This window comes from Podarcis pityusensis (genome assembly GCF_964106645.2).
Source record: "Podarcis pityusensis genome assembly, chromosome: 6".
Lineage (NCBI taxonomy): Eukaryota > Metazoa > Chordata > Lepidosauria > Squamata > Lacertidae > Podarcis > Podarcis pityusensis.
Genome location: NC_138030.1, coordinates 40,932,468 through 40,952,567, shown reverse-complemented (window position 1 = coordinate 40,952,567; position 20,100 = coordinate 40,932,468). Strand labels below are relative to the sequence as shown.

The 20,100-nt window shown below is 43.8% G+C and overlaps 1 protein-coding gene across 2 annotated transcripts in view; it reads left to right on the top strand.

Annotated features, from left to right (window-relative positions):
- TMCC2 (transmembrane and coiled-coil domain family 2) overlaps positions 1 to 20,100 on the top strand; it is a 93,885-nt gene that overhangs the window by 15,850 nt on the left and 57,935 nt on the right. For both annotated transcript variants that reach the window (XM_081009038.1, XM_081009040.1), the window contains exon 3: positions 6,222 to 6,740. In XM_081009038.1, the coding sequence (XP_080865164.1) occupies positions 6,222 to 6,740 (519 nt within the window). The remainder of the gene's footprint in view (positions 1 to 6,221; positions 6,741 to 20,100) is intronic.

Here is a 20,100-nt window from a genome sequence, read left to right as displayed (position 1 = left end):
GACTAGATGGCCCTTGGGATCCTTTCCAACTCTACAGTTCTATGATTGGATATCTCACTATGGTAGAGAAGACTAAAGCCAGTGCCCTCTCCGTGCCTACTCAGTTTTGCTGTCCATGTGTTGTCAGTGAGCAGCTTCAAGGCTCCTGCTCCTCTCTCTTTTTATGGAGGAAGATAACTGGACTTTGGGTGCATGTGAATCTGGCGCTAGTTTTCCTGATTATAATGCTAGGACTTATGTCCTATTTTCTGACGTCCCTTTCACACTGCAGTACCTGTTATGCTATGGAAGTGGGGGTTTTTTTGACTGACATGTTGCCCTATATTTTGTTCATACCAGTGGGCGTGGCTTGACACAGCAATGGATGTCATTGGGCAATGCTCCACATGTGCCTAATTTTAATTGTTTCCACATGAAAACAGCAGGAAATAACTGTATGCTGGTATGCTGTTCCAAATTCCATCACTTTACTACCGCAGTTTTCTAGGCTAAGGGGGCTGCACGTGGATTTTTTCCTGGAATCAAATAGCATAGAAATGAAGGCTAAACATGCGCTATATTCCGTTAGTTTTTTTGGGAGTGGCTTTTACATTGTGTGAAAGCTCAAATCTAATGTGGAAATTACCTGCTTGGGAAATGTCAGGGAAATGAAATAAATTGCTGCGTGAATGCAGCCTTGGACCAGACAGAGAACTATTTCAAAAAGAAGACTATCCTCTGTGAAGTAGGACACACAGCCTCCCTAGAAACATGATGTTAGGCTTGGTAGACATTTGGCCTGATTGTGCAGGGCTTTTCTTACTTTCTTTTGAGAAATCCATAGATCAGAATAATTTGCCAGCTTACATTTGCATGGTCTGGTTATGTCAGTTGTCATCTGTCCATTTTCTCCCAAAAGGAAACACGGCATGGCGTGATGCTGTGAAAATAGCCCATTTTTCCTTCCTGGTCCCCAGCCTCTTTTTTTTTTTTTTTTAAATGTTTTTTTAATGGTTATTTTTAAAATGTGGGAACCAGGCATTTTGGTTCCCATGAGCCTTTTTTTAAAGGGCAAACGAAGAATCTAAATCCATTCTGTACCATGATGCAGAAATCTGTGGGTTTTATAGTTCTTTTCTACCTTACGTGCGCTCCGTTTCCATAGAGACTCTATAAATAGAATAAACTTTAAATCATGATGGCCCAAAGCAGCAATTCAATACAGTAGGGTTTTTTCCCCTTTCTTTCTGGTAATCCTTTTCACAGGTGAAAATCGGTAAGACGTTCTGATTCTTAAAGTCAATTGGCTGATGAGGAAAGCTTGAGCCTCTTTGCCCTTCCCCTGTGCAACTTTAGTGGCTAGTAAATTATTCCTAACTTTTAATGAGAATAAAGGAGGCCTAATGATTTGGGTACTAGTGGGAGTTGAGTGACTTGAGGCTAGTTTGCAGAAAACTACACATTAAATGTTCTTCACTTTTGATTAAACCGTGGGGTGCTGATGTGAGGCTTCCAGGAACCATGAGATCAAGTTGATGTTTGGGAAATGAATGTTTCTGCCCCTTCTCTGATACTTCAGTGGAACTCAAACTAGGGTTCAGGCATAGAGAATGCAAAAATACATGGAAGGTTCAAGGTTCTTGTGTTGGTATGCAAAGGGCTGAAAAACGAGTCCAGGCTCTTAAGCACTTCCTGAGCCCTTATTTCCCAGCAGAATTCTTGAGATCATCCAGAGGAGTGCTGTTAGTTGTGCCGTGTGTTCCAGAAGCCCAGCTGGCCTCAAGTGACTATCAGGCATGTAGTGTCACTAGTTCCCTGCTGTGGAATACTCCTCCTGCAGACATTTGGCAGGCATTCTCACTTTTGGATTTCAGGCATCTCTTGAAGACTTTTAAAAAAGCAGACAGGCCTATTCAGTTGTTTAAAATGTCTCTTGATTAGCCAGTCATTTAGTGATTGCCCTACTGATGTTTTGCTTTTGTTAACAAATAGATAAGCCCCCCCCCCAAAAAAAAAGTTCCAAGGAGGGAGAGGATCCTGAGAGAGGAAGTCCCTGGTTGGGACCGTGCAGAAAGGACTGACCCAGACTAAGTCCTTAACATGTCTAGTTAGGAGGACCACGTAGCTGGTGATTAGAAAAGACCTCTGTCTGAGACTGTGGAGAGCTACTGCCAGTCAGAATAAGCATTACTAGGCAAGATGGACCAATAGTCTGATCTGCTATATGGTGAATAGCTTTGTGGCAAGATGAGTTTTGCTTTCGTAGGCAAACCTGAACACAGATGGGCTGAAGATCCTCTGTGGTCTGCTTTGGATTTACAGTGGTACCTCAGGTTACATATGCTTCAGGTTACATATGCTTCAGGTTACAGACTCCGCTAACGCAGAAATAGTGTTTCAGGTTAAGAACTTTGCTTCAATGTGATCTCTCAGCCTTCCAGTCGCTTGGTATTGTACAATCATCGTAATCATTACCCCACATTGCTCACATCCATTGCCTCCTGCCCTGGCAAAAGTGCTCTGACAATGGTTCTTGCTGGATGCTAGCTGACGTAGGATCTTTTGGGAGGCCTGGGGGAGCAGTAAGTGTGTATAAGTGTGTACTGGTGGTGAATTGTGATAGTTCAACAAACAGAAATCGTGCAGCGGTGGCGCGGCGGAAGCAGGAGGCCCCATTAGCTAAAGTGGTGCTTCAGGTTAAGAACAGTTTCAGGTTAAGAACGGACCTCTGGAACAAATTAAGTACTTAACCTGAGGTACCACTGTATTAGATATTTGTTCCCTACTGCTTGCCCCATGTCGTGCCCATGTTGTGACATGGAGCACACAAGCCTTGAAAAAGCAAGGTGACGCCCAGAGGAGCAATTTTCTTCAACAGTGCCTTGACATCTAAATCCACCCCCTTTTTGAAAGTTAGTAAAGGTAAAGGGACCCCTGACCGTTAAGTCCAGTTGCGGATGACTCTGGGGTTGCGGCGCTCATCTCGCTTTACTGGCCGAGGGAGCCAGCATACAGCTTCTGGGTCATGTAGCCAGCATGACTAAGCCGCTTCTGTGAACCAGAGCAGCGCACGGAAACACTGTTTACCTTCCCACCAGAGCGGTACCTATTTATCTACTTGCACTGTGATGTGCTTTTGAACTGCTAGGTTGGCAGGAGCAGGGACTGAGCAACGGGAGCTTACCCCATCTCGGGGATTCGAACCGCCAATGTTCTGATCAGCAAGCCCTAGGCTCTGTGGTTTAAAAGGCTTTGAAAGGGAAGGCCTCTGGCCTGGAGCCTGACATCTCTCCAAAAGTTTTTTTAACCAGCGCATAGGCTGCACTGTGTGAGATCCTTGGAGGTGAATATGCTGCTCTTTTATTAGAATTGGGTTCAGTTGTTTCTGCTTCAGGGACTTCTGCCTTGGCTTCGTTCTGTTTGCTTTGAGGGAATGTGATGGAAGCTTGCACTTCTCATGCCAAGATTCACCTGCATGGTGGCCCTGATCCCACAAGAAAGCCCTGGTCTCAGGTCAGCTGCTATTCTTTCACCAGCAGTGGACTTTTGAGTCTTCAGCTGTTTTCCCAATACAAAATCATTAATTTAATTAGATGAGAGTGCTGATGCAGACTCCTTGTCAGTGGGCTGCTAGGATCACTTTTCTAAATGCTCTTCAAACTGCAGCTCCTGTAGGGTCACTGTTTGTCAGGTTTTTCAAAAGAACTCAGCATTGTTGGGCTTGTTACATATTAATGATTTCACATAACCAAGCTCAGTCTGGTTTATTAATAATGAAAGAGCATTACAGGTTAATCTTTCTGCAAGAAAAATAAAACAAGATAAGAAGTAATGTATGGCCAAATACCATGTTCTCCTGGGAGAGCAGAATGTACAGAATGTCCTTGTTGTCATCCTTCAGAAGATCTGATCCCATAATTAGAGATGCATACAAATGAAATTAGAAAATTTCCCACATAGTTTATTCATGAAAAAAATAATCTTTAACTATGTTTGCATCCACTAACATTAGCTAAGTCCTTTCTTTTATGACCATGGACAACATGTAACATGGATTGGAAATACCTTTTATTTCGTCGCCTAGGGATCCTTGATCAATACATAGGAAAAACTTTTATCTACATTCCATGCATAACCAAACCATGCCCCATAAGCACCACAGATGAATGAATGGGTTCAAAGCAGCCCAGGTTCTGGGAGTTGCAGGCTGGGAGCAGGCTCCACCACACACTTCTCTTCCACAGATCCACTTATTTGCCAGGTGCATTAAACACACACAGATATGGGATGATGTGGTGGGAAATTTGTTCTCTGCTCCAAAAATAGCAACAAGCTCATTTGAAATGGCAACTGACACAAGTTGCCACCCAGCGGTCTTTCTGGGGGACAATCTGTTGTTTAATTGCTTTGATATGTTGCAAGATATGGCAGGATCAACACTTTTCTGCTCCTGACTTCCAGCTTCCTTGGAAAGATTATGTGGCTCTTTCATTCCATCTTGAAGCAATGTCCCAAAAGGAAGTTTGTTCTGCTTATAAGCAAACTTTTATGCATATACATATATATGTATACATATATATACACATATACATACACACACACACACACACACACATTTTTGCTACATAGGCGATAAATGCCGTGGACTTTTGTAGCCTATATTTTAATACAGTAATAGCCAAATCTGATTCTCCCATCAGCCTCAGCCAGCAAGGCCGATGGTCAGGGATGATGGGAACTGCAGTCCAACAACATCTGCAGGACACCACATTGGCTATCCAGGGTGTAAGACCAGCATTTTGTCCCTTGTTCTGGCATTTTTTCCTGCCTCGTATTACTTCGATTGTGGAGGAAACCCGAGTGGGCCACAACCAAGACTTTTAGCTACTAAAGCCACATAAACTCTGAAGAAAGGAAAATCTCCTATTCAGTTTTCAATGATGATTTAATGAAGGAAGCTATGGTTTGCTTTTGCACTTATACATGAAATTTGGTTACATTGCCTGTAGCTTCTATAAGATGCATCTGGTTAGGCTTGACTTGAGTAACTGTAACCATAGCTTGCCTTGTAGTTTGGCAAAAGCAGCAGAGCATCCAGCTCTCTTCTAGACTTTCTTCTCTGTCTCCCTCAGTCTAGTGAAGCTGTGACTTTGGCAAAAGCTTGTGCCAACTCATGGGACTCCTTAAAGCAGAGTTTGCAGGACAAATGGGCAGGAGTTAATATCTATAGCTGGCAGGTTCAGTTGGGAGGGAGTATATCTTGTTAAAGCATATTTAAAAGGCCAGGAAGAAAAGCACCTGCTATGGAGAATGCTTTTGCAAATTGAAGAGTTGTCAGCAAAAAGTGTGGAAATGGCCATAGGACACCTGCCATACCAGTCACAGTTAGGGTGCAGATCAGGGGCAAAGAACCTGTGGCCCTCCAGATGATGCTGTACTCCCATTAGCTCCTGCTAGCATGGCCAGTGTTCGGGGATAGTGGGAGTTGTAGCTCAGCAACAGTTAGAGGGCCACAAAACTTCCCCACCTCTGCTGCAGATCTTAATGCAATATAGTGATCTCCTTTAAAACATCCAGCTGTAACAATGGATAGGGCATACTATGCCAGGCTTTGATGGTTGCATAGGAATGATGAATAATCCTGATGTTTAGCACCCTTCCCACCCCTTAAGAAATATGTCTCGGGGGGGGGGGGGGTGCACACGACATTATCACAATTGTCACTGTGCTATTAAATGGTATCAATGTGATCTCTCAGCCTTCCAGTCGCTTGGTATTGTACAATCATCGTAATCATTACCCCACATTGCTCACATCCATTGCCTCCTGCCCTGGCAAAAGTGCTCTGACAATGGTTCTTGCTGGATGCTAGCTGACGTAGGATCTTTTGGGAGGCCTGGGAGAGCAGTAAGTGTGTATAAGTGTGTACTGGTGGTGAATTGTGATAGTTCAACAAATGGTGGTGGTGGTGGAACCCTAGGGGTTAATCACTGCTGAGAGTGCTGGATCCCTAGGTTCATGGTCATGAAATGCAAAATATTGTACTCCAGATTGTTATGTGTGGGTGAGCCTGAACTTCAAAAACGCTAAACCAGTTCGTAACAACAGAAGATGCAGCTGCAGGATTGTGGCAATATTGCGAGCTAATTTTTCCATCTGTGTTCTGTGCCGTCTGTGTTATGTAAGAGAAGCCCTGTGTAGCCCCTGTGCTTCCAATGCTTTTGTCTCTCTTCTCCATGCAGAAGATACAACAGCTGTCTGAGGGATCTATGTTTGGCCATGGCCTTAAGCATCTTTTCCATAGCCGCAGACGGTCCCGGGAACGGGAGCACCATAACTCCCAGGAGTCATCACAGCAGCAGCAGCACCAGCACCATGGCATGTCTGACCACGACTCCCCAGACGAAAAAGAACGTTCCCCTGAGATGCACCGTGTCTCCTATGCCATGTCTCTCCACGATCTTCCGGCTCGGCCCACTGCCTTCAACAGGGTGTTGCAGCAGATCCGCTCCCGTCCTTCCATCAAGAGGGGGACTAGCTTGCACAGCGGCAGTCGGCGAGCCAAGAGTGGCTCCCTGGAACCCCAGAAAATCAGCCCGCACCTTGTCCGCAAGGCCCCCCAAGATAGCAGCCTGACAGCAATACTGCACCAACACCAAGGCCGGCCAAGATCTTCATCCACCACTGACACTGCTCTCCTTATGGCCGAGGGTGGGACTGTATACCTCCTGGCGGAAGAGTCTGACTGCCTCGCTGACAAGGTAAGACTGAAGGTCCAGAAGTATGAGGTGTCCAGTAACTGGGAAACGCATTTCACTTCATAGTATTCTATGTTCCTGTTGCCCGCCACTTTGATAGGGAATTCAAGGCCCTGGAATCCAATGAGTTTCAACATCTGTCTTTATCTAACAAGGTAAAGCAACTTGGCAGGGTTGCTTGGTGCCACCTGTGGGGTTTGTGAGAAGCACATAGGAATGGGTGAATCTGTCAATTTCAGGTTCTTTGGGTTTTCATTTTTCTAATTTTTAGTTCACACTTCCACATCAGTTTGTGTGTGTTTTTTTTTTGTCTTCATGAAAATTCAGCAGCATTTTAGTGTGAATTTCTCCAAACATACACATTTTTGTGTGTGCAGTTTTGCCTAATATACCCATTTTTGCTGGGCAATTTTATCTCATAGAATGCATTTTGTATATGTTTCTTGGCTGGAGGGCTGCATGACATACTTTGGAGAACTGCAAATTTTGATGGATGGTGGTGTTTTGGTTTTCATGTTGTTTCAGCAAGTGCAAATTACATAGGTCCAGCTTTAAATGAAAAATAAATAAAATTTATCACCAGAAGCACCTCCATGCTAAAGAGAGATACAGCTCCATCAGATGCACCTAAAACAAATCGGGTGGAATTCATATCAAAAGGCTAAACCTTAGTTAGCTGAGCTTGGCCAGCATTGCTACAAATTAGCCTTCTGAAATTATTATGGTATTGCCAATTATCTCCATATGTCTGCTTGCCTGTCCTTTCATTAACAGAGTGTGAAAAGTTCTGTCATTCCCTAGATTAGGGTGGGCAGAGTTCAGGGTTGTAGGATGAGCTTTGTTTTTTAGCCAAACCCCACAATTTACTAGTCAGAACCAGCTGCAAAAGACATAGTTGGAATTCTATGCCTCTGAGCGCCTCCTGAGAAGAGGAATTTATTTTTGGTACCAGATCTGAATTGAGCTCACAGTCCTTTAGGGCAAAATCCACTTTTGCTTATTAGCGGTTTTCATTGCAGCCGCCCGATTTAGGTAGGAAAAGTTGATTTGTTGTTAAACAGTTGGGAGTCATAAATGTTTTTTCTCAATCTACTACAGATCACCTAGAAAACTACCAGTAGATCCCAATCTACCTTCTGCCTGTGCCTACTGTAGATTATCTAAATAAGACTGGATTCTAGCCTGCATAGCACTTCAGACCTCTCCCTGCAAAATTCACACTTATTGTGACCACAGAATTTTAGATTTCTATGTTGATTATTCAGTATTCCACTAACACAGGGCTGGGGACCATTTGGCCCTCCAGATGTTGTTGCATTCCATCTCCCATCAGCCCCAGTCGGCGTGGTCAATGGTCAGGGATGATGGGAGTTGTAGTCCAACAACAGTTGCAGACCCAAGTTTGAGAAACATTGAATTCTAGAGGGCCACAGATTCTCCATCCTGGCACCAAGGCTGCTATGACAGTGAGTCCCTGAATACAGAGTCTCACCTTCATTGAATAAAAAATCAACAGCTGAGAATGGTGAACAGTTTACTTGGATTCTGAGCCTAGGCAGTTGCCCTATTTCTAGACTGCACCACTTAATGCTAATTCCTTGCACAAAGAAAAATAGCATGTTAGGGTGAAGGGTAAACTAGAATCCTCCATGATACCTAGCTTTCTACGTGGTGGAGGGCATTGTACTGCATGGACATTCATTTATGTGAGCCTGTTTCTGTATTTCCACATAGAATGGGTTGGCCGTTATCAGGAAGGTTGCAGCTATCACAGACTGCACACTCTTGTAGCACATTGTGACTACACTGTTAATGTCAGACATCAGGGCAACTGCTTAATCTATGGGTGTGGCAACATTGCATGTCCTACATTGTTTCCTACTTGCTGGTTTTCATGTTGTCTATTTTTAGCATTATGCTTCCTTCCTTGCTTGCAGTAGGCTTGCCTTTATGAATGACCTCACTAGTTGGCATCATGGTCAGCCATGCTGCCATTTGATGAGCTAGAACTCTATCCAGTAAGTCCATGAAATCTTCGTCATCCACTGAAAGTGGATGATATCATTATAGCTGTGGGTTTTCAGAATCTAGTCATTTAATGAAAATTCAAGTCAAGACCAACTTGGAGTGGGAGCAACAACTTTAGCAGTTGTTCTATACCATGGGTAGGCAAACTAAGGCCTGGGGGCTGGATCCAGCCCAATCACCTTTGAAATTCAATCTGCGGACGGGAATCAGTGTGTTTTTACATGAGTAGAATGTGTGCTTTTATTTAAAATGCATCTCTGGGTTATTTGTGGGGCATAGGAATTCGTTCATTCCCCCCCTTCCAAAATATAGTATGGCCCCCCACAAGGTCTGAGGGACATTGGTCCGGTCCCCTGCTGAAAAAGTTTGCTGACCCCTGCACAAACACACACACACACATAGATCTCAAAAGTTTTCTGCCTGGCCTTGACAGCTGTTGTTGCGGGTAGTGCCTGATTCTGATTCTTTCAGCAGGTTTTTTTGTGATTGCTGCAAGCTCACAAATTCAGGAAGCTTTGCTCTCCCTCTGGATCGTCTTCATTTTGCCTTAGTGATGATTTCATGTAGTTAAAACTGATTGGCTGAATAGTGCTGCCGCATCATCCCTCTCATTATGTGATCCCTGATTGGCTGTGATTGCCCATATGACTTTTTTGAGGGGCGGGGATAACTATGAAGCAGTAGCAGAAACAATGGAAGGCACAGGATTTTTAAAAACTGAATATTTGAACCATTTGCAGGATTTTTTCTGTCCCTGTGAAAGCAGTTTCCAAGCCAGTAATCATGAAACATTTGGCACTGCTCTAATTAACTTCTCCCATTATATAGATGTTGACAACATTACCACTACCACTGAACGCTATGATTAAAATAAAGTAAAAATATTTAAAATATGCAATTACAGAATTAACTGAATTAACAGTGTATCGCGTCAGCCCATTGTGATATGTAACCTGGTACCAAAAGACAAACCCCCTAAAACAGAGTACACCAGAAAGCCCTAGATCTTTCTTGTCCCATTATTGTCCCATTTTATGTGCATAAGAAGAAGACTCCAAATTTGTTCTGCAGGTTCAGGAACAGAAATCTCAAAATGTTTACCATATCTAACAGTAGCAAAATTATCTCCTGTCCTTATCTTCCTGCCTAAGAATCACAGTATTAAATAATGTTGTGCATGACCTTACTGAGAATCTGGTTAGACAAGGTCTTGCTCTGGGGCTTAGAGCTTGGAGCTGAGCTCTTGTCATGGAGTTAGTTGAGAACTTCCAATGGGACAAGGATTCCAATGGGACAAGCTTAACCACCTGGCCCATGCACAGCTTGCCTGAGATCCAGAGTTGGAGTCTTGTTAGAATAAAGTCATAAACTCAAACAAAAAGGCACCCAGTCCCTGGCAGGGCCCCCCAATCAGCTTGGCCCTCCAAGTCCCAGGGCAAGTGTACCTGGCTGAGCCCCCCTCTCATTTCTGCATGGGCTCGACAGCCATAAAGCCAAGCTATCCTGAGCATCTTTGCAAAGTTTCTCTTTTGGCCAGAGCAACACTGAGAGATATGAAACAGCAATTACCCATACCTGTGAGCTGAATTTTAATGCTGCGTAAGCAGCCCATCTTTACTGAGCAAACGTGTTGTTTTGGGTGCCTGGAAGATGCCTGGGCACGTCTCTGGGTGAAATGAAGGTGGCGGATGTGACTGTGAATATTTTCAGCGAGGGGATTTGGGGGAGTTTGTGAGGAGCTTTGCAAATCCTAAGTAAGGGCTTTTGCAGCTGCTAAGACCTTTCTGCTAGGAGAACAATAAATTGCCTGGTTCCTTTGGGGTCAGCAGGATCAGGCTAATTCCATACTGAAGTCTTGGTATTTTCTTGTCGTTCTGTACATGCACTGTTTGTTGCTCTGTAGAAAATATTTCCTATCAAGCAACTGCAAGTAGTAATCAAAGTGGAGGTCATGGATACAGCTGCTTCTCATAAGAGAGGATCTTGAACGTTCCTTGGAAGATCATGCAGGCATTGCCCCTTGCACATGTGCCAGATGGAAATGTGCATTGAAGCGGGGCTGGGATAGTGTTGGGTGAATTCCAATCCCTCACATTATTTTTAGCCCATTCTGAAGTCTGGGTCCTGTTGCTGTACCTGTGACGTATGAGAACTCTTCTGTTGAGACTTGGCTTCTTTTTAAAAATGATGGCAGTATCAAGAGTGCCTCACCCCCCAAACACTCCTCTGGCATCCCAAATCCCCTTCTGCTGCTCACTCTGATTTATAGTGTATAAATTTCTTGTGTGTATGTGTGGGTGTCTGTACACATTAGTGTATGGTGGGGTAACTGGCTACTGCTTATATGCTTACCTGATATACGCTTAGACCTTTATTGTTGTTTTGATCATATCTACATAGTTACAGCACCTGCACTGTGCAAAAGAGGTACAATCACATGTGTACTGATGTGTGCGCATACACAAATGCGCACACACACACAATCAAATGAGAGACAATATTTCATAGGTGGAAGGGGAACTACCTTTTCATAAATAGGCCAAAAAGTAGATGCCTTGGGTGAGATCATTGGACCACACAGCCATCAGTACTTCATTGTGACTTGTTAGTAAGGACAGTGGGTGGAATACTCAAGGGTTTTCTTTTTCAGCCTGCCAAAGGTATTGTATCATTGGAACAAAGTTAATGCCAAGTGGTACAGTTTTAAGGTTTCCTTTTTAAAAAAATTGATTTTGGCCAGCAAGCTATCCAGCTTGCAGGCAGCTACCATTTACCTTCTCCATTTGGCAGCTCCCTTCTGCCTTCTGTCTTTGACTATGAGTGCTGTCATTTCAAAATGATAAGGGGCTCCTCTGGATGTTTCTCTCACTAACTGCCCAACTATGGGATCCCAGGTTTTAAGTCCCCCTTTTCCGAAGGCAACATACTCCGAATCGTTTAGCAGAGGTATCCTGATACCTTTTCCCCGCCCCTCTTTGGGCTGCCAGAGAACATATCCCTTCTCAGTGTCAGAAATAGAACCGATAAAGTCTTGATCCTCAATTCTCTCTTGCTTTTGTATCTTACAAAACCAACAGCTGTGTCTCCCTGTAGACTGAGAGAGTGAGTATCGGGACTGGAGAGCTGCAGGCTCCTGCCAAAATGAATCTGAGCTTGGAATGACATCAAGGGTGCCAGCTTGCTTATTTGCCTGGGAGGGTTAGAGATAAGTGAGAGCTGCAATTTTAGCTGATTGCTTTAAAGATGGAAAGCCAGTCGCCTGGCAGAGAGAAACACACACACCAGGATTATTACTGTTGTTGCTGCCGCTGCCGCTGATTGCTATTGATGCATTAGGCAGGCATTCCAGATAGGCTCAGAGACTTAATGTGTGATGCTCCTGTGTTCCAGTAGTGTCTTGTCTTGGTTACAGTGCTTCATACAGGCTTATAGGCACATGGGTGCTTTTTAATGACCTATGCAGGGATACTCCCTTCCCCTCAATGACTTATGGTCTATCCTCTATGCAGAGCAATTGTGAAAGTATTTGGTACTTGATAGGTTGACTGACTGACTGACTGATTGATTACATTTATATTCCACCTTTTCTCCAAGGAGCTCAAGGTGGCATACATAGTTCTCCTCCTCATTTTAACCTTACAACAGTCCTGTGAGGTAGGTGAGGCTGAGAGGCAGTGACTTGCCCCAGTGTAATAAAAATGTACCACCGAGCTATGGTCTTGGCCCTCTAAAACATGCCGTATTTTTCGCTCTATAAGATGCACCAGACCACAAGATGCACCTAGTTTTTGGAGGAGGAAAACAAGAAAAAAAAATATTCTGAATCTCAGAAGCCAGAACAGCAAGAGGGATTGCTGCACAGTGAAAGCAGCAATCCCTCTTGTTGTTCTGGCTTCTGTGATAGCTGCACAGCCTGCATTCACTCCATAAGATGAACACACATTTCCCCTTACTGTTTAGGAGGGAAAAAGTGAGTCTTATAGAGCAAAAAATACGGTAGTCCCATCATTTCTGCATGTTGAGATTCCCGGCTGCATTGAGCTGCACTGAGCCAAAGTTATTCAGTACTGAACTTAGCCAAGGGAGCTAGTTAGACAAGGAAAGAGACCTTAAATTGCAAATGTCTGTTATTTGGAATTAATTGCACAATTGCTTTTGCATGTTGCTCACAGAGAGACTGAAACTGAGCCATGCTGATTATTAATTTTTTGTCCACTTCATCTGTCTCAACCTCCCCCAGCCTGGTGCCCTCCAGATGTTTCGGACTACAACTCCCAGCCAGCACAGCCATGCTGTTGGGGGACTGCATCAGTAGTCCAAAACATATGGGGGGCACCAAGTTGGGGAAGGCTGTTGTACATGATACAGTGATGTGGACCCCAGGTAGTGAGCCAGCACCTTTCCTTGTGACCTCTCTTTTTCCAGCAGCCACACAGGAATAGCTGACAGCTCTCTACACATTCTCATCTTTCTACATGTAGTCATCATGTGAACCATCTTGAGGAATTTGACGGTGTGCACTCGCTGCCGCAGTTGGACGGCTGCTCTTGAGCATCAGCTGAAGGGTGGAGTGATGCAAACTCTGCAGCATAAGGTTATGACAGAGCAGCATTAAAGAGGCTGCTCCCAGCCAGCAGTGTCTTGCATTCAGTTATGGCTGAAGCTTCTGAACCTCTGAATGCTGGGTGCTGGGATTCGCAAGTGAGGAGAGAGCTCCCATAGGCATCTAGCTGGCTATTGTGAGAACAGAATGCTGGACTAGATGGAGCATCGGCGCCATCTAGCAGGTCCTTCTTACGCCTTACCTTTCCCAAGCCTGAGATCTTTTCTCTGAAGATGCTGGGGATCTGAATTGGGGCTTTTCTTTTTATGCCTGCACAGCTTAAAAGGCCATTGAACTGCAGCACATCCTACTTTTATCAGGATGGGCTTTTTTTTGTAGCTTCAGCTGCAGATGCCAAATACTTCCAAATTTCTATCAGCCTGACCTTCTGGAAGCCTTGGCTTATTAGAATTGTTTAGACATGCTGGCTTTCATGTTTATCTCACCTGAGCCCCAGAGCTGAGGGCAAGTTAACAAAAGAGAGCTGATAAAGCCAATCGAGAAAGTAGTTGCTGTCAACTTAACAAGAGCAGTAGAAACTACCACAAGGGGCAGTATTTAACTTTTCCCCTGGATGAAAATAAGTTTTTCTCCAATAGTCTGAGAACAAATTGGTAGGCATCTGTGCACTCTCTCTCTCTCCCTGACACACTAAAGCTTTCTGGAACGGTAGCTATATTGGTCTGTTCACAAGCAACTCCTCCCAATCCCTCTGTATATTTATTTGACAATAACCCCATCAAACCCAGCAGGGCTTACTTCTGAGAGATCTGCATAGGATTGAGAATTCTAATCTGAGGTGAAGATTGAAGTCCAGCAGGTGGGGGAGTCTTTGTTCTAGATTAGTTCATCCGGAGCACTTTTGTCTCTGCTCATCATCAGATATGGCTCCATCAACTATTGGAACATGGCTTCCAATGGATTACTCTAGTGGGAATGTGGCCCTCAGCAGAAGAAAAGGTTGCCTAGTCCTAATATAAAGGATGAGGCAGGCTATACATTTGAAAATAAAAATCCTGAATAGCAGTAAATTGTAAGGGAGATTCGGAGGTCTACAATGAAATTCTCGGGCAAGGTTCTTGAGCGGGTGGTTGTGAACCAGATTCAAGCGCTTTTGGAGGAAACTGATTCCCTAGAACCATTTCATCTGGGGATTCAGGCCAGGTTGCGCACAGAAACTGCTTTGGTCGCCCCGTTTGATTTACCTCTGTTGGGAGAGAAACAGAGGAAATGTGTCCCTCTTAATTCTTCTTGACCCCTCTGTGGCTTTCAGTACCACCTACCATGGTTAGGGATGGGTGGCATTGCTTGCAATACATCAAGGACCAGCTCTCCTCATATGAACTGTGATAATCATCTGAGGCCCTTCTTCATGTGCCCTCTCCATGGGAGGGCTGAAGGCTGGCAACATGAGAATGGCCCTTTCATGGAATGCTCTCCCCAAGGAGGCTCACCTGGCACCTTCGTTACATATCTTTTTGCATCTGGCCTTTTCAATGTGTCCGGGGGGGGGGGGTATTGGTTTGCTTTGCTCTTGCTTTTTTTAATTATGTATTTTGTGTTTTCATTTTGTATTTTTATGTTGTGAACCATCCTGTGATCTTCAGATGAAGGGCAGTATACAAATTTAATAAATAATAGTAATAATAATAAATGCACTGTATGTTGTTGTGGAGGGTCTTCATTCATAGTCTTGCTTGCAATAACATGTTTTTGGTTGTTTAAGCAGAAGTTTTGTTTTGTATCATCTGTGTTTGTATGGTTTTGTAATAAACTTTGGCTAGCACAATAAACTTACTTGAAAATAAATGAATAAATACAAATAAATAAATGAGATAATACACTTCAAACAAACAAACTTCATTAGGAAGGCTGCCAGTATGCAGCTTCCATACAGTCATCTAAGGCAACCTCCAGAGAATATGCTACAGTAATCTAAGGGTCACTTCATATATTACATCTTTAGGTGTGCACCTGTTGTTGTTGTGTGAATGGGATGTCCATATTTGTAGTTGAGTGTACCATGTTTTTAGAAACTAGTCAGGGAGATATAGCTGTCTATAGGTCTCTGCTGACTGTGAGCTCAGGGTTGTTTCTGCAATAAATGGGGGGGGGGGGTTCCTAAGCCTGAAACTGACAAGATTCAAACAAGCAAGTTTCCCAATGTATAAGCATCTGTTTAGCCACATTCACATGTTTGTAAGCTGCAATGCAGAGCAGCTTCCAAAGTCTTGTAAAAACCCATTTAACAAATGAAACTATGCAGGCAATGAGGTTGTGAGGCTCTGGAACAAGCAGCCGTTTCCCCCAGTTATGTTAGCTCCAGCAACTCTAAGGCTCATATGCACCAAGCTGTCCTGTGTTGGCCTCTCTGCACCCTTTGTGGCCTTGGCAAAGTTATCCCCAACCAAACATTAAAAGCTCACGGAAACCATTTGATTAGTGGTAGAAGAGACAGGGCTCGCTTTATTTGGTCCCGATTTAATTTCATAACCGAAAACGAAATGTGGAAGCCACTGCAGATTTCAGTTTCAACATCTGAAGCTAACATTTGGGTCTGAAGCAGAAGGATATCCCAAACCACATATTGAATATTTATTTCTTTAAAAACAACTAACTGTTCAAAACCAGGATACTTTTAAAGTTAGCCCAAGATTGATTTATTTTTTTAAAAAGCTTTCTACAAATTGAAATTGAAAACATTTACGCCATACTTACATTAATTTCAGCAAAAGCCTATTTGGGCCCTGAAAAACAAGGGGGAAATAGCCTCTTGGCTCGCGTTCCAAAGGCTTTTATGCCTGCTGTGACTGAGGTGCCCTGTATGATGGGTACCACCAACAGAGCTTTTCTTGCTTGAAAGGAAACGAAAGGTCTCGGGTGACAGGCTCCTGTTCCACGCTGATACCATTCAGCAGCACAGCGACCTCCTGGCATCCTGATTTATAAATTCAGAAGAAAAGGATCCAGAGGAGAGACACAGATGGATCATGACAACCCACAATTGCCCCTTGAGCGGCTGAAATGAATGTCTTTCTGCGTTACCCTAAAGAGTGAAATGTGATCTTGATCCTTTTGTTGCATGATGAGCAGGCAATGGAAAAGCAGCATTGGCATTTTTCTTCTCTTATTTCAATTGCCGTTTGGCACGTAGCAACAGCAGACACGCACAAGCACATAATGCACCCAGCCATAAGGACCCAAGCAAAAGCCTGGTTGTTGTTGGCTTAAAAAACACCCACCCACGAACCATCCATCTAGCTGTTATTGTGCCTGTGGCAATGGCCCTTTCTGATTTTTTTAGGAAAAGGTCCTGAATTTTTCACCAAGTTGGAGATAGAATTTTATACAAAGAAAGAACAGCAGGGAAGCTATATTGTTGTTTGTAGAATTTGATGGGAGATCCACACTGGGATTGGTTTGGGCTTCCTGTAGAGCATTGTTTATACTTTACCTTTGGGCAGCTTCATGTCTGCAAGTACATTTGATTATGTATTGCCACAGTAAATTTTTCTGTTATAGTCAAGAATTTTAATTGGTAATTGTTTCTTTCCTTTGCCCTGGTGCATTGTGAGAGCAGTAATGATGTTTTTCTTCAGGGCTTTCATTGCAGACTTGCCAGGTATCATTCTTAGGACACCCTGGTAATAGTTTCACCAGTTTCAAACTGCTAGGTTGGCAGAAGCTGGGGCAGAGCAATGGGAGCTCACCCCATTGCGTGAATTTGAACCACCGACCTTTCAACGGGCAAGCCCAAGAGGTTCAGTGGTTTAGACCACAGCACCACTCGCATCCCAGTGCAAGTAGATAAATAAGTACCACTGCGGCAGGAAGGTAAAGTGTTTCTGTGTGCTCTGGTTTCCATCACTGTGTTCTGTTGTGCCAGAAGCGGTTTAGTCATGCTGGCCACATGGCCCAGAAAGCTGTCTGTGGACAAACACTGGCTCCCTCAGCCAGAAAGCAAGATGAGTGTCACACCCCATAGTCGCCTTTGATTGGACTTAACTATCCAGGGATCCTTCACCTTAACTTTTAGTTTCACCACTACATATTTTTAATGGTTTGTAAGATAGTCCAAGCCCTTATTACACTGGGCTGGTGTGTGTGTGTGTGTGTGTTTGGATTAGGTGGAAGGATTCATCCACTCTTCTCAGCCAGCTTCCTACTGACTGCTGAGTAGGCATGTGGATAGTCCATGGTGGTATCTCTGCTGGCATGGGCAAGAAGAAAGCTCCCAAATGGGGCATTCCAAGTGTGAGGAGGAATAGGGTTGAGCCAACCCTGGATTTGTTGGATCCCGAGTTCATGTCACAGCTGTTGCACATCAGCATTGGGCCCAATCCTCCTGCCCCCACATTGCTTCAACTGCTGTGTATGTCAGGGCTGTGGTGGTACTTTGGTGGGTAGGTTGGATCTGACCTTGCTTTGGACAAAGTTGCTCACCATATTTGGGGCCAATGAGGAATTTTCCCACCAGGTCTATTGACCCTATTGACCCTGGCGGGTTTCTCCTGCCTTGTAGCAATTGTCACAACTTTGGCGGAGAAGACACTGGGTAAAACCTAGTCATGGTTGGAGGGGAGGTTGTAAGCCCCTGCCTGCCCCTCCAAGGGAATGGGGCATCCCACTAAATGGATCCTGGAGGAGGTGCCTCTGTCCCGATGCTCAAGTGGAGGCTAGACTCATAGCACTATTTGAGTTGTCAATCCTGGAGAGGTGGCTCCTATTTGGTGTATGCCATAGGGCCTCCTCGATATTGGTTTGATCCCTTGGTTGATCATCTAGCAGGCAGGTTGGCTGATATTGGTTGACCCAGTGCCTATGCCACACCCGTTGCACCTATAACACTGGTCAACAACAAATTTGTTGTCTGCGTTTTTTCAGTTGATTTAGGACGAATCTGATGCGCTGAATCCAAAAATCACATTGGTTTTGCTCAATCAGGTCAAGTTTTTGAGCTATGGCCACATGTCTTTTTTTACGTTTTTGTTCACATGTACGCCTCTATGGAGCATTTTAGAAGACGTTGGTGGTGGTAAAATGCCATCTCGAATAATTGTTTTGATTGGAAATGATTATTTTAATGACAAGAAGTATTCAGGTCCAATAGTTCTGGGTGATTATGTCGAAAAGGGATCAGTTTTAAGTCATAATCTTGGATTGCAGTGCCCTATGGGGCAGTGAGCTCATGGCACCTGGGCATGCAAAGTCCCACTGGGGCAGGGAGTAGGAGTCAGAATCATGTCCTTTAACTATAAAACTGAATTGAGACAAACCCAACCATATGGCAAGATTGAGAATTGCCATTTTTGTTTTGTTTTTAAATCAGCTGAAATCAACATGTGTTAAGCTTATGAAACCACAATTTACCACACTGGGATTCAGTACAGTTTTCAAATACTACTCAGGGTATGGGTTAGGATTTGGATGTAATGCAGAAAATCATCATGATTTGGTTCAGGATTCCAAAATCCCATTTAAGAGTTGACTTGTTTTGTTTACACGAGACTACTGCTCAGAACCATTGCTTTCCTGCTATGGGCTTCTGACAAGGTTCCACCATGGCTCTCATGCTTTGCAATATCTACATGAAACCACATAGTGAGGTCATTTGGAGTTCTGAAATGAAGTGTTAACCAAAAGGCTGACAACACCATGCTCAACTTCTCCTTTTCACGTGAGTGAGGCAGAGGAAGTGCTGGGTTGGAATACAGGACCGCAGATGAGAAGCTGCTGCTCATTTGCGACAAGGCAGAAATGCTTTTGGTTAGCGGCTTGTCTGACATAGATCTGGTGCTCACCCTGTTTTGGATGGGGTTGCCCTTTCCCCAAATAATTGTGCTTGCTGTCTAAAGGATTGATCCTTTTCCCCCAACGGATGTCCAAATGGCTTCTGTTACATGAAGTGTTTTTCACCAAGTGGTGTCCTAGCTGTGACCTCTCCTGACCACAGTTCGTCACAGTTTGGTAATTTCCAGAGTAGATGACTATAATGTGTAGTACATGCACATTACATCTTGGACACTACAGTTAGTACAAAATATACAACTGCTAGACTCTGAACTGGGAGTGGCTCAGGGGAAATTGCCTTGTTATTTTTTAAAAAACACATGCACAGTCTATTTCTGAGCTCAATTCAAAGTGCTGGTGCTTACTTTTTAGAGCCCTTACTTTTTAAAGTTGAAGGACCACCTTTCCCCACACAAACATGCCCCTATACTTAGGTCATTGTTGGGGCGCCTTCTGTGGGTGTCCTAACCTAGTCAGGCAGAAAGAGGGCCCTCTCGACTGTGGCACCTAGTGATGTTAAATTCTCGAGAATAATCTATTGGAGAATATTCTCGATTAATGAGAACTTAGAGAATTTTCATTTAAAATAGGAGAATATTCATTTTAATGCATTGAAAATGATATAATTTTAATGCATTGAAAATGATATAATTAGTTAATATACATGTTTATTCATGGGTAAACTTGTTCAGATGGCAACCAAAAACTGTACAGATACTTTTATTCAATGGGGCAATGCAGTGAATTCACATTCTTTGATTTTTTTGCACCAAACTTGAAATTGAAAATTCAACGTTTGGGGAGAATATTCTCCAGAGAATTTTCCAGCAGAGAATATTCTCACCTCACATCACTAGTGGCACCCCATCTTCAGAATGTTCCTCCCACTCTCAGGCCTTTTGAAACGGTTTTATTTTGCTGTTTGATTGCTTTTGCTGTTCT